Source organism: Zootoca vivipara, chromosome 16 (assembly GCF_963506605.1).
Source record: "Zootoca vivipara chromosome 16, rZooViv1.1, whole genome shotgun sequence".
Classification (NCBI taxonomy): Eukaryota; Metazoa; Chordata; class Lepidosauria; order Squamata; family Lacertidae; genus Zootoca; species Zootoca vivipara.
Genome location: NC_083291.1, coordinates 38557275 through 38574946, shown reverse-complemented (window position 1 = coordinate 38574946; position 17672 = coordinate 38557275). Strand labels below are relative to the sequence as shown.

General features: G+C 47.8%; 1 protein-coding gene across 1 annotated transcript in view; it reads left to right on the top strand.

The window, feature by feature from the left end:
* The window catches only part of SLC6A8 (solute carrier family 6 member 8), a gene marked incomplete at its 5' end in the record, with an annotated part of 29321 nt that extends 17630 nt beyond the window's left edge, over window positions 1–11691 (top strand). Inside the window, 3 exon segments of the mRNA XM_060268789.1 lie at window positions 1438–1538; window positions 3761–3931; window positions 5724–11691. Of these exon segments, the coding sequence (XP_060124772.1) occupies window positions 1438–1538; window positions 3761–3931; window positions 5724–5867 (416 nt within the window). The 3' untranslated portion in view covers window positions 5868–11691.
* Window positions 11692–17672: the final 5981 nt, after the last annotated feature.

Below are 17672 nucleotides of genomic sequence, written 5' to 3'. Positions count from 1 at the left end.
ACTCTGGGAATTGCAGCTCTGGGAGGGGAATAGGGGTCTCTGAACTACACTCAGCACCCTTAACAAATTACAGTTCCCAGGATTCTGTTCCTAGTGACATAATGCTGCTTTAAATGCATAGTATAGATGGGACCTCAAACTGCATGTGGCCAGGAGGGCAGACTCGTGTTTTTAAACATAAATGTTTTCCATTGGCTTGTGGAGAATTTATTCATTTGTAAAATATATGAGGGAGCATTTCATCATCAACCCCACCCACATCTGGAGCCTAAAACAATCCAGGAACAGTTTTCCCACATGTTCTGCTGCTCATTTGGACTGTCTCTAACCACTGGCAGAGGAAGGGGGTGCGGTCCGCCCCAGGTGTCATCCCTAAGGGGGGGGTGACCTCGCCACCCTAGGACGCTCGTCGCCCCACCCCCGTGGGCCGCTTGCCCCACCCCCATGTGCACAGCATGTGCGCCACTCCAGGCGCCAGAGCAGCTAGCTCCACCTCTGGCTCCAACACACACTTAAGTTCCCTTATATATTTCCCAGTCTGAGTGGCTGAAAAGCAACAAAAGAGTGGATTTCACAAAAGGCCCAGTGCAAAGGGAAAACACTAAATACCTTTCCCCCACATGAACAATACCTCATGCCATAGGTGCCAACTTGCTGGGGCCCTGGGTGCCCAAGCACCCACAGAATTCCCCATGAAGGGCACCCACAAATTTCAGTGCCAGGGCGATGCACGCTGCAGGGCACCCACAGTCGTGGGGCCAAGCTGGCGCTCCTGCCACCTCCTGATTCTGAGCCGCCAGTGAACAATGCAGATTACAATGTGAACATCCACGGGGAAACCCTTCCCCTTTGCCACACTTCAGCCATCATAGTTAGAAGCACAGTGGGGCAATAAAAAGGGGCTGAATGGTAACTGTTCCACACGAACATGCTCACTTAGTAATTGTGTGTTCAAGGTCAGGGTTAACGTTATGCTGGCTTAATGGGTCGGGAGCAAAATGAGGTGTGACCTTGTGTGTGCAGCAGATGTGGGCAAAAGTTGAAACTGGCATGTTTTGTTCTGCCCCATCCCCAGTCAAAGGTGTCTCTACTTCCCTTTCCTCTCTGGGCTCCTGGGCAGAGCTGTGCCCTTGAAAGGTTCCTGTTTTATCTGTAGCAACTAGGAGAGGGAAGAGGGAGGAGCAGGGCTTTCCAAGAGGCTCCAGGAGGGATTGGAACAAAGAATCATAAACCTTTGCTCCATGTCAAAGAGGCAGCATTTCACTTAAGAGTACTATCGGCTGAGGAGCTACAGCAGGAGAGGGCTATTGCCCTCCTGCTCTCCCATTGACACCTGATCAGCTGCGGTGGGAAGCAAGATGCAGGCCTGGACAGTCCTTTGTTCTGAGCCAACAGGGCTCCTGCTATGTTCTCACGCGCTCTCCCAACTACCTCCAGGTGCCGATCGTTTCATGGATGACATTGCCTGCATGATTGGTTACCGGCCCTCCGTGTGGATGAAGTGGTGCTGGATGTTCTTGACGCCTTTCATCTGCCTGGTAATTCTCCAGGGTGGGATCCTAAGCAGGGAGAGTAGTGTGGGCCATGGATACAAGGGCATCTCTGGTGTGCCAGCATAAAAGCTCTTCATGTTCCTAGCTTAACTGTTCCCCAGTAGGATTTCTGGGCCTTGAAACTGGGGGACGACAGGCAGAAATCCAGCAGGAAAAGATTCCCCTGTGTGTGAATCTGGCTGCCACTAAAGACACACAGGAAGGGAACATAGGGAGCTGCCTCATACTGAGGTCCATTGGTCCAAATAGCTCAGCTTGCCTACACTGACAGGCAGCAGCTTTCCAGGGTTTCAGACAAGGAACATTCTCAGCCCTACCAGGAGATGCTGGAGACAGAACCTGGGGTCTCCTGTGTGGAAAGCAAATGCTCTACTCCTGAACTACACTCTGCCTGCAAGTCAGGTGGTCGTCCTGTTCCTGAGCAAAAGCACTGAATCATTTGGGAAGAATGCAGCAGGTGACACTTTTGCAGCTCAGAGCAGAGTGACTGCCTTTTTTGCTGACCCTGCTTGCGTTTTTAGCAGCAGCCAGGCTCACACAGAGAGAGATTTTCCAGGCATAGCGATAAGTTGTAGAAAAATGGGCAAAGCTGAGGAGGAAAAAAAGAGGTGTGTGGCATGACAACACACAAATGGTGCTTTGGGGATGCAAGACTGGGCGAAAACATTTTGATGCCTGAGGCAGAAAATCCAAAATGACACATTTTCCTTCCTATTAATTAAGCTGCTGCAAAAATCCCCTAAGGAAGTTCACCTGCAGAGAACTCACTGACATTACCAGGAATTACTGTGATCTTCTGCCACTCCTTTTCAACAGACAGAGACTGGTGCACTCAAACTTCCCAAGGGATTGCTAAGGAGGGAGAAGGTGAATGCACCATTTTGGATCTTCTTTCTCTGGCATTCACGTGTCGTGGAGTGACAACTGCGTGATTCATTTGACCTGCTTTGTCTGCCTCCCCTCTGCTGCCCCTGATTGTGCCCAAAGTCTTCTGTTGGAGGTGGTTGCCTCACCTTCCTAGGTTATGGTGGAGCCAGCTCCAGACAAAAAATACTTGCACGTTCTCCACTGCGCTGGTGTAGTCCCGTTGGCAGCTAAATATAGAGCTACAGCTGTTTTCAAGCAGGAGAATGCTTTGCATTCTCTTCTCGGAATCTGTATGTCCCCATAGAACCACATATGCCCAATTCTTTCTCTCTCTCTCTGCCACTGATGATTTGGGTTGTCAGGTTATGGAGCCTGGGAGCTAAAGGGTGGTGCCAAGAGGTGAGGCCTGGTGGAATGAGGTACAGCCTGGTGAGGGTGGGTAATGACACCTAGTGGGTCAAAGGCAGTGCCTGGCTGTGCCCAGTGGATCAGGACTGCAGCCTCACATGAGGGTGGGAGAGCCAAAGTTCTCATCTCATCAAAATATTGATGCTTCATACCTGAAATCTAGCGACCCTTGCCGGTGAGGTAATGGCTACTAGACTTCTACAGATTCCAAACAGATTCCATACAAATGAAATGTTGACAGAGAGGCGAGGTGTGAGGCTGGGCAAATACCATGACAGATCTGACAAGTAACCTCTGTAGAGGTGCCCTGGAACCTAGCAGAGAACTGGGTTCAAATTCCAGCTCAGCTGTGGCTCTTGGCCTTCCTTCATGTCTGCAAAATGAAAATATTAAATCCGTCCCATTACACTTTGCCTCCCGCAAGTGGTAAACATGGGTCTTGCACACTCAGGCATCCACACTTATAGCGTGCACTCTCTAAGGATCGCATTGAATGCTCCCAATCGCATTCCATGCGCAGGTGCTGCTGCTGTTGTGAGCAGCTTTTTGCAGCTGGAAAACCTGCTTATAACAACAGTTGGGACAGCAAGCAGCCATTGTCCACAAAGTAAGGTCACCCAAAGGAAGTGGCTGCAATCTTGGGTATGTAGACCTGTGTGAGTCAACGATGGCAAAAACCCCATGTGTGGACACCTTAGAGAACAAATTGAATGCTCCCTAGAGATAGGTCCATTCACCAGAACATGGCCAAAATGTTAAAGAGGGAAACCAACATTTTCATTCTAAGCAAGAAAAGAAAGGAAAACTGAAAGGTTTGGAGGGGATGTGGGGTTAGAAAGCCTGACTGCTGTAGGATGGAAACTGGCCACAAGGCACCTGAAAACCACTTGATACCTCTCTACCCACCCTTCCCCCCCCCCCCACTTTTCCAGGGCGTCTTTCTTTTCAATGTTGCCTACTACAAGCCATTGATCTACAACAACAGCTACGTCTACCCCTGGTGGGGAGAAGCCATCGGCTGGGGCTTCGCACTATCCTCCATGCTGTGTGTCCCTCTTACTGCTCTCTACAAGCTCATCCGTGCCAAGGGGACACTGGCTGAGGTGAGGCTCCTTCCCAGATCTCCAGAATGGAAGAGACCCAGGGCTCCCAGGTTCAAATGGGGGTGGGGGGTTGAGCCTGGAGGGTGAACATCCCACACCATGACCAGGGGTGTGCCGGGGGGCAATGCATGCTGAAGCACCCTAGCCCATGAGGATTGCAGACACGTGCTGAAGCCATGCATGTTTCAGCTCCCACCTGCCCCAGTGCGCAGCAGACATGAGTTGTGCCAGAAGGGCCCCTGCCCCTTGCCAGCTGACCCTGTTGAGCACTGACTGTGGAGGGCTCCTGATTTGTTTGGGTTGCTGCTCCCCTGCTCCTACAGTGACTTGTCCAGGTCAGTGATCTGATCAGTTTGCAGTTTGCCTGCAGCAAGCCATCTCCTTTCCTCCTTTGGTGCCCCCCCCAGCTCCTCCCTCCCAAGATGCTTCTCAGCAGCCATGGCTTAAACGTGCCATGCTGCCTGGGCTGCTTGCTGATCTGATACCATCAGCGAGAGTCCTACAGGCATGCTGGTGCTTGTTTCGTTTAGAGAATTTGAGGCACTTCTTAGGCACATGGAGCCTTCTCAGTTCACTTAGTGCATTGCCCTTTCACCCAGATCTAGCAGGCTAGTTTTATTTGTCGGTGCTTCTGCCATTTTTAGCACGATAGCCATAAGATGCAAAAATAGAAGAGGAGTATAAGCTTGGGGAAACACCCCATTGCCACCCACTTGCTTGCCTGCCTGTCCATCTTGTCAAAGGCAGAACTGGTGAATCGTTTTAAGGCTGTAGAGAGACAAATATCACATTAAAGCAGAGAACATACCGTGTAAACTTAACAGAAAAGTAATAGTTTTGCCATTGCATGGCTCAAGGCAGAAAAACTCAACCAAAAAAGAAAAAAATACTGAAAAGGGATTACTGCCACTGTAGCAATTTGCTCTGAGAGCTCTGGCTTGAGTTGAACTGACTTCAAGTCTTCTGTAGCTGCTCACTCTTCTGCTGACATGATAGGGGAAGTGCAGAAACATTCCAACTTCTGCAAAGTTAAGAGAAAATGTAAGCCCATTGTGTCTAAGGTTAGGTGGTGGTGGGAAGGGGCAAGGAGAGAGCAGCCCTTGGCCATCCTTTGAGAGAGTGTGTGTAGGTGAATGCCATGTCAGTTTCGTGTGCTGCTGGGGGCATTGGCTATGAGACTGTAAATGTCTCTAGTAGTAAAGGAGGAATGGGCACAGAGATATAAGATAAGATATCTTTATGGTCATTGTCCCCTTGCGGGAACAACGAAATTACTCTGTTGCTACATCCACTCAGATAAAGCATTCCGCATAATCCAAAATTACAAAACCTAATTAAAAACAGTAAATATAATACAAATAACAAGTAAAATAAGATGACTTCAAAGTCCAGGCTTTCCATTTAAGGCCAAAATCGCTCTAGAGAAGAAACTGTTCCTGAGACGGCTCGTTCTTGCCTGCATTGTTCTATATCTCCGTCCCGATGGCAGGAGCTGAAAAAAATGGCAACCAGGGTGCGTTGGATCTCTTGATAGGTCTAGTGCTTTTCTATGGCACCTGGTGGTGTAGATTTGTTCTAAGGTGGAGAGTGAGCAGCCAATAATGCTCTCTGCTGTTTTAATAATTCTACACAGCCCTGCTCTGTCCTGAGAAGTACAGCTTCCGTACCACACACATAAACCGTACGTGAGCACGCTCTGTATGGCACAGTGATAGAATGTATTGTGTTCAAAAAGGCATGCATTTGTCGAGTATATACAGGTCTTCACTGTCTGTTTCTCTCTACTCAACAGCGCTGGCACCACCTCACCCAGCCGATCTGGGGGTTGCACCATCTGGAATATAAGGTGCCTGAATCAGAATTTGGCGTTTTGACCACCTTGACCCCTGCCTCAGACGGGGGCAGCAAGGCAGTCATCCTGGAGAGCGTCATGTGACCAATGCTCGCCCGCTGTTCTCCCACAACAAGAGGCGCCATTTCTTTGTGCCACTCAGCCCCTGGCTGCCATTGGGGGGAGGAGGGAGGGATACAGTTCACCTGCCATGTGTTGAATGTGGGGGGCGGTGGTCCCTGCTTGTTGGGGGGGAAAGGTATTGCTGGTTCTTTATTCACGTCCCACCTTCTCCTCTCAGGGGCCAGAACGAAGCCCAACTGGGCGAGAGGGAGAACCCTCAGATCTCTGAGTGGAGGGTGGGAGTCCTAAAGGCCATAGGGGTGGGTGGGGGGAGGGAAGTGGGGGGGGGAGAAAGAGAGCCTTAGATTTACATTTTTTTAAAAAAAGAAAAGTTATTTTTTAAAGATAAAATATTTTAAATTTCTATATATGCATTATATATCTCTTACCTATCTATATTTAGCCAAACACACAGGAGGGAGAATTCCCTCCCACCCAAAGGGATCCAGAAGTCCTGGAATTTTTATCCCCAGAGCTCTCTGGGATCTTAACGGGTGAGGTGCAGGACGCCTGGGTTCCACTCCTGCTCTGTGAGAGGAGACAGTCAAAAGAAGCAGGAAGGGGTTAAAAAAGGGGGTGCGGTGAACCAGGACACCTGGGTGCGACCCACAGTGGCAAGCGGGGAGCCCTATCCAGCAGCTTGGTGGTGAGGAGCTGGGTCCCTCTTGCATTGAGGTGGCAAACATACCCCTCCCTGCCTCCAATGGCCTTCTGATTGGAGGGCTGTTGAGCCGCCTGTGTGGAGTAGCCCTGCCGTCCCCGTGGGGAAGCAAGGCATAAGGCCTGCCCTCCTTGAGCCCACTTCCTTGACCAATCACAGTGTTAACGGGAAGCCCATCCCTCTGCCCCAACAGAAGCGTTTTGTAAAGCAGCCAGCCGCAACCAGGCCCTTGGGCTGAGGTTTTACAGTTCACAGAGGAATTCTTTTATACCCCCTGACTTCTCCCATGCTTTCAGCCCAGGTGCACAGAACTGCTCTCAGATATACCAGCATCTGATTCAGAAGCAAACCCTGGCATAATCTCTGCCACAGTATGCCATAAATCTTTGGAGCGCTTTGTGGGAAACTGTGTTTAATAGCATTAGAAAGTTTCCTCAAACTCACTCTGAGGTATTGCCAAGCCCTCTGTCCTCCCCTGCAGAGAACAAACCCCTTTATTCGTAAATTTCTGGCCTTCCGCAGGTTCCCAACACCTCCTAAGGCTCCCTGCTATTAAGTATTATCCAGACACAGCAGACTGATCAAGGGGAAAGCACAGCAGCCCCCGGCCTCTAGACTCCCTCACGTGCTACATTTCTGGGGCATACACCTAAAAATGTAAAGTCTGAACCCGACAGAGAGGTGTTTGCAAACTTGGGTACCGTTTAGGTACAATGGTCAAGGCACTGTGATTGGCTGCGGACACCTGCTGGCTGCTCCAGGTTCACTGTTTGGGTCATTCATGTGACGACCAGGGGGTCCCTTTTTGAGGTTCAGATGTGTTCTCAAATAGTGGCAACTCATGTTCATTGGTGCCCACGCAGCTGATTGGCAGGAACAGCATGTCAACTGTGGGAGGGGAAGGTTCTCAATGGCCAATTTCTGCAGGTGCCCCACCCCCCACCCCTTGAGCCAGTTATCTTAAGGAGTGCTGGGGCATTCAAGACTCTGAAATCCAACTTGTGAAATGATTTGTGGGAATTATCTTCTGGATTGCTGGAGTGAGATGGGGTGAGACAGCATGCAGAATTCTCCCTTAACTTAGATAAGAAACCCAGGTGTCCTGTGTGTCCAAGTCAAGATTATACTCAAAATCCCTTAACCCTGCCTGCCAGGATCTGACTAGTTTCCTGTCTCTGAAACAAGTAGCTGGTATCCCTCTATGCTTAGCTTCTTCTCCCACATCCCCTCAAAAAAAAAAGTTTGCTACGCTTTTAATTTGCACATTTTCTATGACAGAGTAAGAGATAGTATGTGTGTGTGTGAGTGATAAACTCACATACTTATATATACTGTATATCTCAAACAAGCATAACTTTAACAGTACAAAAAGCTTCTCGCTTGTATATTTTTAATGGAAGCACTTATAAAAGAAAGAGAAATATATAATTTTCTTAATATTTCTGCAGGTTGTAAAAAAAAGCAGAGACAAAGAGAGAAATCACAGAATTTTATTTTGTGACAAAATTATAAATATTATGTCTATATTTGTTTCGTAAATACATACATATAAATATATATATATATATATAATGAGATTAAATTGCATAACAAGCCAACCTCATGCTACAGGGGATTGGGGTGTTTGGAAATTGTAGCGGGGGGTTTTATGGAGGGGGTGGGGGAGGGATGTCAGTGTAGAAAATAGCAGTGGGGGGAGGAAATGTGGACAGGATTATGAGGGTTACACTGTGTTCACTGCACTAGCCAAGACTTGAGTGATTTGTTCCATTCTCTGCTGCGTGTAGCTTGCTTTGTCTACACTCCTAATGTATAACGTGCTCTTAACGTGTTAACTGATACTTCACAGAATAGGTACCACCTTCTAGCATGACAAAATTCCTGCACAGAAAGCTAAACAGAGCCTCCATGGTCATATGCTGTATACCTTTAAATTGCACATTCTGAGGAACAGAGGAGGGATGTTGTCTTCATGCAGCCTGTGAGCATCTCAAGGGCATCTGCCTGCCATCTGTTGAAAACAGAATGCTGAGGTCCAATCCAGCAGGACTCTACTTAAGTGGTTATGCTTTCTTTCAAGCAAGAAAAAGCATGCAATGTTCTTGTGGGCCACATCTGACAAGTCACACGCAGAGACATACCTACAGGTCACTTAAATTGGCCCTTGCCCAGGGTGGCAAAATTCTGTTGACTCTGGCTCGGGGTGCCTAGGAGCCCCCCCCTGCCCCGCCCATCTGCACACTCCCTGGGCCACTCCTCCATTGCTCTGGGCAGCTGGGCAAGGCACATAGATACCTCTGGGTGCCTCAGTGGACCTCTTTGCCAAGGGTGCAAGGGAGCCAAGGAACGCCTCTGATTACACGTGCTTCATTTTGCTGGGTTCACAGCAGAATAAAAGGTAAAGGGACCCCTGACCATTGGGTCCAGTCGTGACTGACTCAACATGACATTCTACATGCAAGTTGCATACAATTTCTTTCCTGAAATGTGCAGGAGATTTGCCAGCATAACAAAATGCTTAACAAAATGCTCTTTAACACCAGCAAATCTTATTTGGGCAAGCGCTTTGGAACACCTTCTCCACCTCCACCTCCTATCAAGTTGTTTGCTTTTAAACTTCTGTTGATTATGGAATTCTCAGTTGATTAATCACATGCCTTTTGAATGATTTGTTTTAAATATATTTGCATGTTACCAAAATCTCAATATAGGTGCCTTTTTGAGATGTGTATTGCATTGTAAGTATAAGATCTGTGACTCCCTGTTTGAATGAAAGGTCATATTTTAATGCTTTCCTCTATCATTTCCTATTATGGCACAGCATCAGAGCCAAAATAGCCTCAAAAGGCATGTGCTGTTTGTTCTCAGTCCCAGCAACCAAAACCTGTCCTCAGCACCTAAAATTAAACCTTACAAACCTATTTCTTATGCTCATGGCTGCTCAGGTTCAACAACCCTTAAAACATGGACTTCCTTTCAGCATTTTGCACACACTTGCCTATTTGAATTCTTACAACATCATCTTTTCAATATTTTAAATGTTTTTGCATGCACACACAACCACATAAACTTTAGTCTGAGCACTGTATAAGTGGGGTAGAATTTGTTTTTTGTTTAATTATTCTACCACCACTCCTCAAATGGAAACAATAGCTTCTCTCCTTCCCCCCTTCCCCAGTAATTATTGGAAGAGGAAGCTTTCGTGCATTGCTAACTGGCTACAAAATGCAAATCTTTCAAAACACTCTGTATGGGAAGAAGAAGGAATATTGTATTAAGAAACACAAGTTTTCTTAATCCCCAAACTTCGGCCCTCCAGATGTTTTGGCCTACAATTCCCATGATCCCTAGCTAATAGGACCAGTGGTCGGGGAAGATGGGAATTGTAGTCCAAAACATCTGGAGGGCCAAAGTTTGGGGATGCCTGAGTTTAATTAACAAAGGGACTCTGCAGTGAACACCACCTTGGAATGGAACTAGGTGCTGGTGCAGAACTGGTTGGATCTCAAGAGTTGTTTGGGCATTTCCAGGAGATAGGTACTTCAGATTCTCTCCACCCACCCCACTGTCCTACCAGCATGTCTGTTGATTCTTTCTTTCTTTCTTTCTGAGGAATCTTGCATGCCCCCTGCTCCAGCCCTACTCTCTGCAAGTGTTAAAACATCTTGCCACAGATTGCTTTGGGTGTTAACCCAACAGTTGCTGGGACTCTGCAGAAACCTTGTGCTTTCTGAGTCATATTCTGCTACTAATGACCAAGGTTCCTAGCATAGGACAGTGGGAAATAATCAATAGATGGGAGTTATCACTCTTAATCAGTTTGGGCCAGCTGAAGATTGAGTCATGCTCCAATCCTTCCTGGTCCCTACCTCCTGCCTATGTACATTGCACTTTTGGTAAAGGGATCAGGGACAAGTTCTTTTCCCAGCTGGAAGAGGCACCAAATGGTAGGGTTGTACAGCTCTGAACTATTTACTGGTTTTTGGTTGGGGCTGAGCTTTTCACCTGACCTAGGAGCTGCATATCCTTTGCCAAACACCCCTCCCCCTTGTAACGGCTCCTGTCGTTCTTCATCTCTCCCCTTTTACCGCTTAGCTACCGTATGTAACACAGCCTCTCCTGTGTTCTCATCTCCTGAGAACAACCCCTGCCCCGCCCCACGCTGCAAGCAACAACTAACCCTTTGATAAAGCAGATGGAAGTCCTAGGATTCCTGATGGATGGAAAGGCTGAAATCTGGCCAGATTTTGCTTCATTTTTTCAAAGGCCATTAGCTACTGGCACAGATTGCCAAAGTGAGGCCATTGATTTCCTGTCTGTCCCAGACCAAAACAAACCACCTTTCCTAAGTGATGATAAATGGAACTGCCTTACTCATATAATGATTGGAAAGGAATTTGCTGGCCTTTGCTAATGATCTAAATAGCCTCTTGTTGCTTTTGATCGTAAGACTACAGACCACTTTTCCTGACATTCTGAGCTATTGCACACGATTTTTACACCCCTTCGTGTTTCCCTTACAAATTTGCAAGCCAGAGCCCAGTATTTTCCACTCTTGAATGGCTGGGGATGGGGAATGTCAACATGGTTTAGGAGGTGAGAAGTTGTTTTGCTAACAATGGTTAGTTCCAAGGATGAAATAACTGCTGTGCTCTGTAAGCTTGAGAATGCCAACCAGTTCCACCAGTTCCTGTTTCCATAATAACTGTGAGAGTTATTTCCCTTGCAACTGGGCCCAAAATTAGGGCCTTTCCAAACGCCACCTGCTGCTGTTGTCATCATTAAGATGTTCCAGATCTGTGAACGTGCCAATGGTCTGCCCTACACCCTCCTGCAAATTGAGGAGCAAGTGGCTATCAGAAGTCTCATCTGCTCAGGGCCAGGTTTCACTGGGAGAGCAACTGTTCCATCTTCTTGCATGCACACTCACGCCTGCATTGCCAGAGCCGTGGGAGAACCCAAACACAGTCTTCCAGGGTTTCAGCTTTAAGTCCACCAGTGTTGTCTCAATGCCAGTGTTGTCTCAGACCTTCTCCTTCCCTTCCTACCCCTCAAGTCCTGCCCAGTGCAGGTTATATTCTGTCTGTGATTTTTGTGCTAACTTTATCATGGAACATAGCAATAAAAGGAACCACCCTGATCTTCCAGCTGAATTTGTCTTTGTTTATTGTGGGGAGCTTGGGTTGGGGGGAAGGAGGGAGTAATTCTGCTCAGAAACCCACCAGTTCCCTTGTTGGGTTATGAATAGAATTTTTCACACACACAGCACCAAGCCAATCAAAATTCAAAATGGAGGCTATAGATATCTATAACCTGAGGTATAGTTTTCCCCGCTTGAAGACAAAGCTTTGGAGGGAGAGATTCGTAGTAACAGGGAAGGTGTGAGGAAGGGAGAGCAGGTGATGTTCACACCAGGGAAGATCACGCCAGGGAAGAAGCATAAAGGAGTGGTCAAGAAGCAGAACTATGAGGACTTTAACTCTGAACCTTGGACCCCAGATATTTGCCCCACCTTTTTTCCAAGGAGTTCAAGGCATATACAGTACATGGCTCTTTCCCTGCATCAGCTTTTTGTTTTGTTTTTTAATTCTCACAACAGCCACATGGGGTAGGTTAGACCAAGAGAGAGTGACTGGCCCAATGTCACCCAGTGACCTTCATGGCTCAGTGAGGATTTGAACCCTGGTATTCCAGGTTCCAGTCCAGCACTCTATAACCATCATGCCACATTGTATGCCAAGGTCTTCAGGGTGTTGGAAGCAAAGAGGAAACTTGGCTATTTGTCTCGGGGCCCACCCCTGGCCTCCTCTCCTTTGGAAAGTTTAAATTTAAACAACCCAACTTTCCCTACCTGTTGTAGTCTCTCTCTCTCTCTCTCTCTGGTAGGGAGTGAGTCAGAAGCCATCACCAATGTAGGTAGAAGTAGTCTATACACTGAAACATACCCAGGAAAGCAGGGGGGAGTGGGAATCCTACAAGGAAGATCAGTTAGGAGACACATTAAAGTGTGTGTGTGTGTGTGTGTGTGCACGCGCACACGCACACACACACACGTACACACAATTTTTTTAAGTAGGCCATGAGCCCCAGAAGCTGTGGAAACCCGACAAAGAAAGGCCCAGAAGTACTACACAACTGGAGTCAACCCAGGAAAATGCAAACAACGAAAAAAGGCCTCAGTAGGACCAGAACACAATTACCTGTACTTTTATTGACTAGCCCACCTCTCTCTCACATACAGGATTTGGGCCAGTTGCTGGCTTAGATCTGGAACTTTTCGCTTTAGAAAAGGATAAGGGCTGCTGGTGTCAGGAGTGACCCAGCAATAAATCGCACAGAGTAAGTTTCTTCTTTATTAGAAGAAACAGGATATGCTCAGGAGTGCTTTGGTAGGTTGCCTGCCTTTCCACAGATGCCTAAGTCTCCTCCCCTCCCACATTTTGAGACTGCACTGGCGTGCCTGACTTTGCTCCTCCCGCTTCATGCCCCTCCCTGGCCCTGTCGCAGCTGGAGGGGGCAGTGGCATGCAGGCAGTGGACTAGGGGTCTTGGCTTGTCCCCTAAATGTTCCCAGTAACAGGTAGGTAGCCGTGTTGGTCTGAGTCGAAACAAAATAAAAAATTCCTTCAGTAGCACCTTAAAGACCGACTAAGTTTTTATTTTTGTATGAGCTTTCGTGTGCATGCACGAAATTACATTGTTCCCAATAAATTAGAGTATTACAGTATTGAAGCCTGATGCCTCCTTCACAAAGTCTGCCCAGTTTAGAGAGGGAGGTGCAATGCTCCAAAGGGATCCAAGAACTCTTCCACAACCTTCCCAAAGCCCGCCTGGCTTTGGAAAGTAGGCAGGAGGGCTAAAGCATCCTGTCAGAGGCCGGGTGCCTCCTTCCCAAAGCCCTGGAAGCTTCTGCTCAGCTTAGAGAGGGAGGTGCAATGCATACATACGGGTCCGGGACGTCACACATGTGACATCGCCCCCTAGTTGCCCCCTCAAGCTGGTGCCACCGGGCCTAATTGTTCCTCTGAAAAAGTTTCATTGCACACCTTGGGGAGCAGGGACACACCCCTGCTTCTGCACCAGCCTAACTCATCTTTGCCTCTTGATCTCTCTCGTCCCCCCCCCTCCTGTTTCAGCATCTGCTTCTGCACCTGGACTTCTCTCTGCCACAGTCTCTCCCTTCTCACTAAGCCCTGTTGCCTCTTCAGCTTCTGCCACCTCCTCCTCCAAGTCTTCTCCCTCTGACCCCTCATCCTCATCCCACCACCACTCATAGCTGCCAAGTTTTCCCTTTTCTCACGAGGAAGCCTATTCAGCATAAGGGAATTTCCCTTTAAAAAAGGGATAACTTGGCAGCTATGCCACCACTCCCCTGGCTCTGAGCCTTCTTCCCCTGGGGGTTCTCCAGCTGGTGCCTCCCCACACTCCTCTGCATCCAAACAGCCCAGGACATCTGGCTGCTGTTTGAATATATTTGCTTAAGTCACGAAGACTAGCATCTTTCCTATTTCACACATGCAAGACCTTTCAGGGCAGGTGATTTAAACTGCCAAACTACAAATCCATGGGAAATTACTGAAAAAACTCCAGCACCATTAAAAGCAGGCTATGGGGAGGGTAAGTTCAAAGGAAGTTTCCCAGTGGATTGCACCCCTATACGGAAGGAATAGAGCTCAGGGAAAGAAAGAGGGGAAATTATTGCCATGGAAATTTGTGTGTGATTAAAAGGGCTTCCTTCCTTCCTTACATAGTAAGTCCTCAGGGATGCAGACTTGAATAAAATATTGGAGGGGCCCAGGTAAGCGCCATCCCACATAATCAATCACATGACACAGCACACACACAGCATTTGAATGGCAATGCCCATCAACTGGGGGGGGGCTCCCTCAAATATTTTATTGGTAGGACCCAGGTGGCGCTGTGGTTAAACCACTGAGCCAAGGGCTTGCTGACCAGAAGGTCGGCGGTTCGAATCCCTGTGACGGGGTGAGCTCCCGTTGCTCGGTCCCAGCTCCTGCCAACCTAGCAGTTCGAAAGCATGTCAAAATGCAAGTAGATAAATAGGAACCGCTACAGCGGGAAGGTAAACGGTGTTTTCATGTGCTGCTCTGGTTTGCCAGAAGCGGCTTTGTCATGCTGGCCACATGACCCGGAAGCTATACGCCGGCTCCCTCGGCCAATAATGTGAGATGAGCGCGCAACCCCAGAGTCGGTCACGACTGGACCTAATGGTCAGGGGTCCCTTTACCTTTTACCTTTCCTTGGAGTTTTCAAGCAGAGGTTGGGTGGCCATCTGTCCTCAATGCGTTAGTTGAGATCCTTGCATTGCAGGGGGTTGGACTAGATGACCCTTGGGGGTACCTTCCAACTGTACAATTCTAAGATGGGACCTCAGGCCCTCGGAGCCGGCTCCTATGTCTGGCAAGATAAACTGGGCCACACACACATGAGTAAAAATACTTGGCCCAGGCAGTGTGGGGTTTAGCAAGGGCAGAGCCCGATGATTATTGTGCAGGCATGTTGTCAATGGCAAAGAACCATCAGCCTGTTGGTCTGCACTGAGCAAGTTCTACTAATTTGTTTCTTCTTTTTAAGACACTGATACCAAGTTTCGTAGCTAAGGCCTCTTTGGCTCTCAAACTGACACCCCACCCTTTGTCCCCACCACCTCCAGGGCTGGAATTCTTGAAATCATAAATAGATTGGGGACGCTTATTCTGTTGCTCCATGAAGCCAGGGAGTGTGTGAGAGAAAAGAGAGTAGCTTGGTGCTTGGGAGGACACCATGCTCCAGCAGCCAAAGCTCTGTCTCCACTCTGTCTCAGCTTCCCAGATTGGCAGATGAAACAGACGCCGCGGCAGCAGGATGAAGGGAGGCAGGGCACAGGAAAGGCTGGCTCAGAAAGAGCAGCCCAAAGGCCAACTGCTCAAGCCTGCCCCCAAATTCTCACTGAAGCCGATATCACGGCCACTTGCCCATCTTTTTGGCAAGGTTTCCTTGGCTTTAAAAATCTTCATGCCAAACAGAAGTTCAACAGGTAAACCTGCCCATACCTGTTGCATTCTTTGTGTGCCAAGGCACTGTGCTGGGATTGTTGCGGGGGGAGGGACCGGGGGAGAGAACTATGAGGAATGGCACTCCTCCAAAGATCAGGAGAATTATGGTGGTGGGAAAGCAGCATAATGAAGTAAAGTAAGATTAGCATATTGTTGTTGTTTAGTCGTTTAGTCGTGTCCAACTCTTCATGACCCAAATCATGCCAGGCACTCCTGTCTTCCACTGCCTCCCGCAGTTTGGTCAGACTCATGTTGGTGGCTTCGAGAACACTGTCCAACCATCTCATCCTCTGTCGTCCCCTTCTCCTAGTGCCCTCAATCTTTCCCAACCTCAGGGTCTTTTCCAGGGAGTCTTCTCTTCTCATGAGGTGGCCAAAGTATTGGAGCCTCAGCTTCACGATCTGTCCTTCCAGGGAGCACTCAGGGCTGATTTCCTTTAGAATGGATAGGTTTGATCTTCTTGCAGTCCATAGGACTCTCAAGTGTCTCCTCCAGCACCGTAATTCAAAAGCATCAATTCTTCGGTGATCATAAAGACTGGCACAAAAATGGTTTCCAGGGTGGATTTCAACTCGTCAGTACAAGTGTGACCTGACCTGAAACAAAGTGCTGCCATGGATCCTCACTGTCTGCCAACTGGAAGGGTTCCAGGCAGCCAGCAATGCCCCCTCCAAGCCATAAAGGGCTGGAGCCTGCCAATGTCTCTTCTCACCCCCCTTTCCTTTTCCTACTGACAGTCAACATTGTGTAACTGGTACAGGCAGTGGAGCATGCTCAGTCCTGGATTTATTACAAATTATTGTTTTGTGGGGTTTTACGTTTGCCTCCATTCAGGTTGTTGTTCTTACTGTTTGGTTATTCTGTGTACCTTGAGATTCAACCCAATTCTGCATTTATCAGAGGTCCCATTTTGGCTTCAGTCCTGTCAACCCTCAAGCACCCAAGTTCACTCTTAGGAGTGATGATGACGACAACTGCTGTGGGATCGGTGGGAGAGGGCAAGGAACATGTCTGGATGCAATGGAGGTTTCTGTAGCCATGCAAGACCAAAAACTCTATTACTCCAAACCTTTCAATCTTCTGCAGAAGCAAAAGATGTGCATTTCCTGAAGTATACTTTTGTAATTAGGGATGTGTCCCAAAATTATCCTTGGAGCTCTTCCAGATTATAGGTCTATCAAGCATTCATCCTGGTTCACTTGCACAAAGCTTATGGAGAGATTAGTGTGCTCTGTATTGAACATTTATTCTGATTCGTATGCAGGGCTGTTTTATGACAATGAGCATTGATCCCAATTTGTTTGTGGGGTATTTATATATCTTCCCATTAAACATTCATTTACCACACACTTTTCACTGCATGGCCCCAGCACATTTCTGACTGCAAAAGGTCTGTTGTTGTTTTAGAGAATAATTGTTGTGCCTTTTGGCACCAAGTGCGTTAATCACCTTAATTTCACAAACCTTAATTTCCCGTATGTGTTTAAATGGCTCACACAAAATAGTGACAGGCTGGAGGCATCCCTTGACTCTGGAATCAAGACAGAGTTGGATAAAGGATTCAGAAGAAATCACTTGTGCACCACCAAAGAATTTGGTTTAAGAAAGCTGTATGCAGAGCTCTGTCACAAATCTCACTTGCTATCTCCTGAAAGTGCTTGGAGGGATGCAGAGCTGAAGATTTTGCAGCTGGCTTTTATCACTTATTTGAATAATCATCCTGAAAGGAACTTTCTCTCTTCTCCTAGCCCTGAGTTCACTTGGAAATATTTTCATGACCTAGATGCTCATCCTGTTATTTTGAGGTTTTTGTATGTTGTTCTCTCGCTTCCACCCCTTTAACAGCTATCTGATGGATCCCCTATTGTCTCTGTGTTCTTTAGGTATACTTTCCCTACTCTGTACCAGTGAGTGGCTCAGTTTTTATCCTGTTTTATTAAGATGTAAACTTTAATTTAAAAGAGTGAGGGTTTGCAAGGCTCTTGGCGTGGGCAAGACCCACAGGTAGAGATCCTTAACTGGTGAGGGGGCGGGGGGGGGGAAACAGTGGGCACCAACTAAATGATCCTTT